Source organism: Galeopterus variegatus, unplaced genomic scaffold (assembly GCF_000696425.1).
Source record: "Galeopterus variegatus unplaced genomic scaffold, G_variegatus-3.0.2 Scaffold213, whole genome shotgun sequence".
NCBI classification, from domain to species: domain Eukaryota; kingdom Metazoa; phylum Chordata; class Mammalia; order Dermoptera; family Cynocephalidae; genus Galeopterus; species Galeopterus variegatus.
Genome location: NW_007726324.1, coordinates 832,930 through 840,635, shown reverse-complemented (window position 1 = coordinate 840,635; position 7,706 = coordinate 832,930). Strand labels below are relative to the sequence as shown.

The window sequence follows — 7,706 nt, the reverse complement described above, 5'->3', positions numbered from 1 at the left end:
CAAATATGGCACTGCTCTGACAATTGTGCATTTCTTTGTCCATTGCCTCTGATTTATGGCAAATGATACCTGCTTTCCATTTATGAAAACAATAAAAGGTGTTTCTTTAAGATAAATAGTAAATAATAACAAACAATTATCGAGTACATCCCATGTGCCAGGCACTGCATTAAGTGTTAATTATGTAATTAACTTAGTCCTCTCAAAAATCCTGTGAAGTAGGTCACCCGGTTATACGCATTTTACAGATGAGGGATTTGGAACATGTCAAGGTTGAGAAACTTACCCAGGTTGTATGGCTCCAAAGTTTGTGTTTATAACCAGGTCTTCTCTACCTCAGCATTACAGATTTTGGGGGCCAGATAATTCCCAGTTGTGGGGGCTGTCCTGTGCATTGTAGGATGTTTAGCAGCATCCCTGGGCCCTACCTACTAGATACCAGTAGCATCTCCCACTCATGACAATAAAAAGTGCCTTTAGGCATTGCCACATGTCCCCTGGGGGACAAAATTGGCCCTGGTTGAGAACCAGTGACCTACACTGAACTGCCTTTCTATTTTTTTAAATTATTTTTTATTCTATTTTATTTTTTACTTTAACATTTACTTGTACATATTTGTGGGGTACAGTATGTTTCAATACATGCATATACTGCACAATGATTCTCTTAGGGTAGAGAGCATGGTTTTGTACCCATTAGTCCACCATAAACTGCCTTTCCAAGCTAAATAAAAACAAAAAAGTTGGGTTAATTTAAAATACAGTGTTAAGTAAATAATGGTACAGGTGTTGCCTGACAGTCTACCAGAATATCAGCCCTCTTGGGTTGGGGACTACTCCACCCCCAGTGCTTAAAGCGGTGCCTGCGCACAGCGGTGCTCAGTGCGTTTGTATAGCATTAAAGAGGTGGATATGAAAGAATTGTGAAGGTCAGGAGATGCTGAACAATGCTGTTGCTATTTTCACTGTTGAGTGAGTGTCTTGGTCAGCTCAGGCTGCTGCAACAAAATACCATAGACTGGGGGGCTCAAAGAACAGACATTTATACCTCCGAGTTCTGGAGTCTGGGGAGTCCCAGACCAGGGTGCCAGCAGGGTCCGGTTCTGGAGAGGGTCCTCTTCCAGGCTGCAGACTGCCACCATCTTGCTGTGTCCTCACCTGGCAGAGAGAGTGCTCTGGGGTCTTTTCCTCTTCTTATAAAAACACTAATCCCATCAGGGGACACCACCCATAACCTCATCTAAACCTAATCACCTCCCAAAGCTCCCCCCCCAACCACCACCCTCCTGGAGGTTAGGGCTTCATCCTGTGAATTTGGCAGGTGGCGAGGGACATAATCAATCCATAACAGTGAATATCTGTGGAAACTGCATTATCAGTGAGGTGAAGCTCAGCCGAGACTCAGGAGTCACTGAGGGTCTTTCCTCTCCTCTCCCCCCAGGCCCAAGAGGCATGTGAAGGCCCACAATGACCCTGTTACCGGGAGACAATTCCGACTACGACTACAGCGCCCTGAGCTGCGCCTCGGACGCCTCCTTCCACCCGGCTTTCTTCCCGCAGAGCCAGTCCCTCAAGGGCGTCTTCGACCGCCGGGCCCAGCGGCTGTGGCCGCAGGACGACCCGCGCCCGGGTGGCCAGCCCGAGGACCGCAGGCGGCGGATCATCATCAACGTGGGTGGCATCAAGTACTCGCTGCCCTGGACCACGCTCGACGAGTTCCCGCTGACGCGCCTGGGCCAGCTCAAGGCCTGCACCAACTTCGACGACATCCTCAACGTGTGCGATGACTACGACGTGACTTGCAACGAGTTCTTCTTCGACCGCCACCCGGGGGCCTTCGGCACCATCCTGACCTTCCTGCGGGCGGGCAAGCTGCGGCTGCTGCGGGAGATGTGCGCCCTGTCCTTCCAGGAGGAGCTGCTCTACTGGGGCATCGCCGAGGACCACCTGGACGGCTGCTGCAAGCGCCGCTACCTGCAGAAGATGGAGGAGTTTGCCGAGATGGTGGAGCGGGAGGACGAGGACGACCCGCTGGACAGCGAGGGCTGCGACAGCGAGGCCCCTGCCCAGGGTGAGGGCCGCCTGGGCCGCTGCATGCGGAGACTGCGCGACATGGTGGAGAGGCCGCACTCGGGGCTGCCTGGCAAGGTGTTCGCCTGCCTGTCGGTGCTCTTTGTCACCGTCACTGCCGTCAACCTCTCCGTGAGCACTTTGCCCAGCCTGAGGGAGGAGGAGGAGCAGGTAAGAGCCCACAGCCCTGGGGGAGGCTCCTACAGTGAAGGGAGGGTCTCTAAGGACAGGAGACAAAGCAGTCTGCACATCCTTCGGCCTCCCATTGTCACCTCCTCCAGGAGGCCTTCCCAGACTGTGCACTGGCTGAATAGCATGCCCAGTCCCTCCTGACGTGATGCCATGTGATGGTGTGTTCGCCTGTGTTATCTGCCTTCCTGTTAATATGTGAGCACCATGGGGACAGCAGCCACGCCTGTCCTGGTCTCTGCTGTGTCCCCCTGCCCCTCCCCCACCCCAGTGTTCAGAACGGTATCTAGCACAGACAAGGCGCTCAACCACTATTTGTTGAATGAAGGAATGAGTGAATAAATGGTGTGATTTGTGACATGCCTAGCCCTGAGCTAAGCATATATTACATATATCATCAAAATTTATCTCACGGACCGGTTCCCGCTCACTGGCTGAGCGAGGCGCGGGAAGCAACACCGAGGGTTGCGATCCCGTTGCCGGTCCCCGGTCCGGTACGGGGGCAACACTGAGGGTTGCGATCCGTTGCCGGACACGGAAAAAGACAAAAGACAAAAAAAAAAAAAAAATTTATCTCAGCCTTCCTAACCCTTTGTACAATGATCTCCCAGACACATTTTCTGAGTCCTGAAAATATTTTTTACAGCTACGTATATGTGTGCATGCATGTCCTCAAATGGTGAGCATTTCTTTGTGTTAAATAAGAGAATGCATGGAAACTATTTACTCCAGGGCCTGCCACGGGGTATGTACTCACAGCTGCATGCTCCACCCGTGGGAGAGGTGTTCTCACACCCACTTGGTAGATGAGGACACTGAGGCAGAGCAGCTTGCCCAAATCCAGGTCTGACTGAGTCCAAAGTCTGTGTTCTCAAACATGGAAATATGGGTCCCATATGGCAGCCTGGGGACCCAGTATAGCCCCACAGAATTATGGGATTGGCCCACACACCACTTCCCCCAAATTTTACTTGGTTGTCAACATTCAAAAGCAAGGTGTTTTTCAAATAAAAACTCACACTCTCAGCTTCTCTTAAAAATTATAAGGTCCTGCCCCCCACCCCCTCCTTGCAGTCCCACACGGCAGCTCTTGGTGGGAGCTGAGTGGGGTCAGGGTCTTGTCCTCCCTAGTTCAGCCTCTTTATGTATGAGACCATTGGGCCTGTGAGTTGGTGACCTCTTCCCTACACACGGGGATTCTGGAAGCAAATTTCAAGAAAGACCAAAAGGTCTTAGACAGGTACAAATTGTATAGGCGCTGGAGAAATAGGTATGATGGTATGAACTGTACATAAATATCATGCCGTGATTACTAACTATACACCTGCATGTGCCGAGTGCTTTGCAAGCACTGTGATTTAACATTAGAAATGCTCACCAAGTGAGGATTTCCTACGTATGTATATTATGGAGGAGGTAACAATAGCTGTCACATTTCTAATCCACAGAGGGTTGCTGGCACTTTTTTATATATTGAATTTTTAAAACGGGTAGTAAGAAAACAGCACTCGACTAGTAAAATTAACTTGGGATAAGCATGAAAAGTAGTGTTGATAAGGGCAGGGCTAGAGCCACATGGCCTGGATTTGAGTCCCACTTTCTCCACTCCAGCTGTGTGGCTGTGGGCAAGTTGCTTAAGGTCTCTGTGTCTCAGTTTCCTCACCTTCCCAAGGGGGCTATGCACGGGCCCATCTCACAGTGTTGTGAGGATTCAGGAGCGAGTGGAAGTGGTGCATAATGAGCGTGCAGAAGGTGCTGACCTTTGATGTTTATATATAACTGTCAAAAAGAAAAAGAAAGGAAAAAGGGCTCACCATCAGAGACCTACCTGGAAGAACCTGTACTTAGTACTTCTCAATTCCAGCATCTTCAATCCTCATTTTATTAAGAAAATACTAATAAAAGACTCTGTTTTATTCAACTTCTGATACTTGCCCATTTAAATAATACCTTGCCTTTTTTGTGATTCAGTGAAAAATGCTGTTCTTCAATTTCATTTTGGGGGCCAGTGGGATTCACTGTTTCATTTGCTCCTTGTACACATATTTGAGTGCCTACTGTATGCAGGCACTACAGAGGAGACAGGGTGCCCAGGAGAACTCTTCCAACCTCAAGGAACTTCGAGTCTATTGGGGTTGGGGTAGGGTACTGGCACCCCCACCATGACCATAAATATGAAGTACAAGCCAAGGGGACTCTGTGTGAGAGACCCACCAACATTGCTGGAACAACTTAGAGGGGCACAGTCCAGGAAGGCTTCCCAGAGGAGGGGCCTTCCCATCCCAGAGGTATGAAACCTTAAAGCCCCACCAAGTATTAGCTTATATCTCCAACCTCTAACATATTCCTAGAGGGAGAACATTTAGAGCAGGACTTGTAGAACCCAGCTGTGCCCATAAGAACCTACAAGATGCCTCAGGCTGGAACCATATTTGCATCCCTCCTCTGTCAGAGGCCCCTTTGAGGATAAAGTTCAAATCCACTGAGGACTGTCTACCATCCAGTTACATTCCAGACCAGACAGATAAGCTGGAAGCCTATTTTCATGGCCCACAGAGTGTTTTCTTTGTATTGAATTATCACCAACATTTAAATCAATACTTAATGTATTTAACCAACAGTTATCACCAACATTTCTCACTAGACTTCGTGTAAAACTGCAGATTTCCAGCTCCTCTTGGAAGTGTCAGTGAGGCAGCCTCGACCTGAGTTTGCCTGGGGCAGTGATCAGGGGGCACTGAGCAGCATTGCCAAGCTCTCCCGTGGGTTCTGCCCCTCCACCAAGCCCACCGCCCCCATTTCCTCTGCCTGCCTGATCCCTGTTGACTTTTGAGTCTGCACCCCCACCTAAACACTGGTCCAGAGTTCTTCCATTCATTCCCATAACAACCATGTATTGAGCACCTGCTGCATGCGGGACCTTCCTAGGTTGCTTCCTAGGTTCCTCCACATGCTGCTACCCTTTGGTCTATAATGTGTTGGGGCAGCCAGAGTGGAGATGGAGACATGATAAACATGATAAATAATTTATCATATGAAAGATGGTGAGCATTAGGAACAAAGGAGGATAGGAGATCGGGGTGCAGGAAAAGGGGGGATTTTTAAATGGAAGGGGTCACAAAAGCTCTCCCTGAGGAGGTGATAATTGGAGCAAAGAACTGGAAGAAGGGAGGGTGGGAACGACATGGGTGTTTGGGGGAAAAGGGATGCGGCAGAGGAAGCAGAAAGTCACAGCCAGACTGGGGGGTGAGCTGGGGTGTTAGAGGAACAATGAGGAGGCCTGTGAGGCTGGAGCAGGTGAGTGAGGGTGGGGGGAGGAAGTCGGAGAGGTGACGGACAGATGGACGGCACATGTGCACCAAGGGAGGACTTCGGCTATTCCTCTGAGTCCGTAGAGAGCTATGGAAGGTGCTGAGTAGGGAGGGGAGAGACAGGATCCAATTGTGTTCTCAGGATCCCTCTGGCTATGTGTGGAAAATGGACTGTAGGGATAAGGGAACACAGGGAGGAGGTGACTTCAGCTGTCCAGGCAAGAGAGGATGGTGGCTGGGCCAGGATGGAGCCAGCGGACAGAGAAAGAAGTGGTTTGATTCAGTCATTGTTTTAAATGAAGAGCCCACAGAATTTCCAAGGATTATACACGCAGTATTAGAGAGAGGTGTTAAGAATAAGGCCAGGTCTCTTGTCCTGAGCAACTGGAAGGATGAGATTGCCAGCAGCTAAGAAGGAGAAGCCACAGGCAGGGGCTGGTGGGTGGGAGAGACCAAGAACCCAGGTTTGGACAAAATGAGTTTGAGACGCCTACCAGACACCCCGGTGGTGACATGAGGGAGGGCAGCCAGATGGGCATCTGGATTTCAGAGTCAGGGTCTGGACTGGAGCCAGAGATGCAGAGTGGCCAGCACAGTGATGGTGCTTAACACCCTAGGCCTGGGCCTGAGCATAGCAAGAGAGAGGACCGAGGGCCGCGCCACATGGCCCAGTGAGCCAGACCCAGCTCACCTTTCACCCAGGTAGCCCGGCCCCCTGCCCAGGACAGAGTGTGTGTGCTCATTCATGGGTAGGACCGGTGACCTCTCCTGTGTACTCTCCGTCTCTCCTAGGGCCAGTGTTCCCAGATGTGCCACAACGTCTTCATCGTGGAGTCGGTGTGCGTGGGCTGGTTCTCCCTCGAGTTCCTCCTGCGGCTCATCCAGGCACCCAGCAAGTTCACCTTCCTGCGGAGCCCACTGACGCTGATCGACTTGGTGGCCATCCTGCCCTACTATGTCACCCTGCTGGTGGATGGCGCCTCGGCGGGCCGCCGCAAGGCCGGCGCGGGCAACAGCTACCTGGACAAGGTGGGGCTGGTGCTGCGCGTGCTGCGGGCGCTGCGCATCCTGTACGTGATGCGCCTGGCCCGCCACTCGCTGGGGCTGCAGACGCTGGGGCTCACTGCCCGCCGCTGCACGCGCGAGTTCGGGCTCCTGCTGCTCTTCCTCTGCGTGGCCATCGCCCTCTTCGCCCCTCTCCTTTATGTGGTCGAGAACGAGATGGCCGACAGCCCCGAGTTCACCAGCATCCCCGCCTGCTACTGGTGGGCCGTCATCACCATGACGACTGTGGGCTATGGGGACATGGTCCCCAGGAGCACCCCTGGCCAGGTGGTGGCGCTGAGCAGCATCCTCAGTGGCATCCTCCTCATGGCCTTCCCGGTGACATCCATCTTCCACACTTTCTCCCGTTCCTACCTGGAGCTCAAACAGGAGCAGGAGAGGGTGATGTTCCGGAGGGCCCAGTTCCTCATCAAAACCAAGTCACAGCTGAGCAGCATGTCCCAGGACAGTGACATCTTGTTTGGAAGTGCCTCCTCAGACACCAGAGACAATAACTGAACCCAGAAGATGCCCCTGCCCTGTTTGCCATCTGTGGCTTGAAGCTATTGCCATCCACTACAGAAGCCTGCAAAAGGACACACGGCCTCTGAGCACACCCCGGGAAAGACATCGTGACCTCGGCAGAGGGCCCCTGCCCTGCGGTGTCCAGGAGTGACAAACGCAGCTGGCTCAGGAGCCCCCCCTGGACACAGCTTTCCCCGCCTCCCCAGCCCCATGTGTGTTTCCCTCCACAGGGAGGAGGCTTGTTCTTTTCACCACGTACATAATGCACCCAGCAAAAACTTGCTTTATGGGTCTGCCTGGAGAAAAAAAATACAAACAGCAGCAACAAGATGTGTGTCTTTAGTGTGGATCGTGTCTACTGAAAGGAAACCAATGAAAAAGAGAGAAAATGCTTTCTGTGGGGCTCTCTTAAAAGAGGGAGCTGTGTTTCCCGGCAAAGCCAGCCAGTGTAGGGATCGGAAGTAAAAGGGCCTGTTTCCTGGGGTTGTTCAGGCCTGGTGGGGCCCTGGCAGGGCTGGAGGAGAAGGGAGAGAACGGACACTTTTAGGAAAATTACCAGAAAATACT

At 51.9% G+C, this 7,706-nt stretch overlaps 1 protein-coding gene across 1 annotated transcript; it reads left to right on the top strand.

The window, feature by feature from the left end:
- The first annotated feature begins 1,446 nt into the window (after window positions 1–1,446).
- On the top strand, window positions 1,447–7,469 carry KCNG1 (potassium voltage-gated channel, subfamily G, member 1). Its single transcript, XM_008565925.1, has 2 exons — window positions 1,447–2,241; window positions 6,363–7,469. The coding sequence occupies exons 1-2, from the start codon at window positions 1,468–1,470 to the stop codon at window positions 7,131–7,133; spliced, it is 1,545 nt and encodes a 514-aa protein (XP_008564147.1). The 5' UTR covers window positions 1,447–1,467; the 3' UTR covers window positions 7,134–7,469.
- The last annotated feature ends 237 nt before the right edge of the window (window positions 7,470–7,706 follow it).

What these genes read in the sequence shown, in the direction of transcription:
- KCNG1 (XM_008565925.1), top strand. Translation starts at nt 1,468, where the DNA reads ATGACCCTGTTACCGGGAGACAATTCCGACTACGACTACAGCGCCCTG. An exon ending in TGAGGGAGGAGGAGGAGCAG is followed by an intron (nt 2,242 to 6,362) that starts GTAAGAGCCCAC and finishes CGTCTCTCCTAG; the next exon opens with GGCCAGTGTTCCCAGATGTG.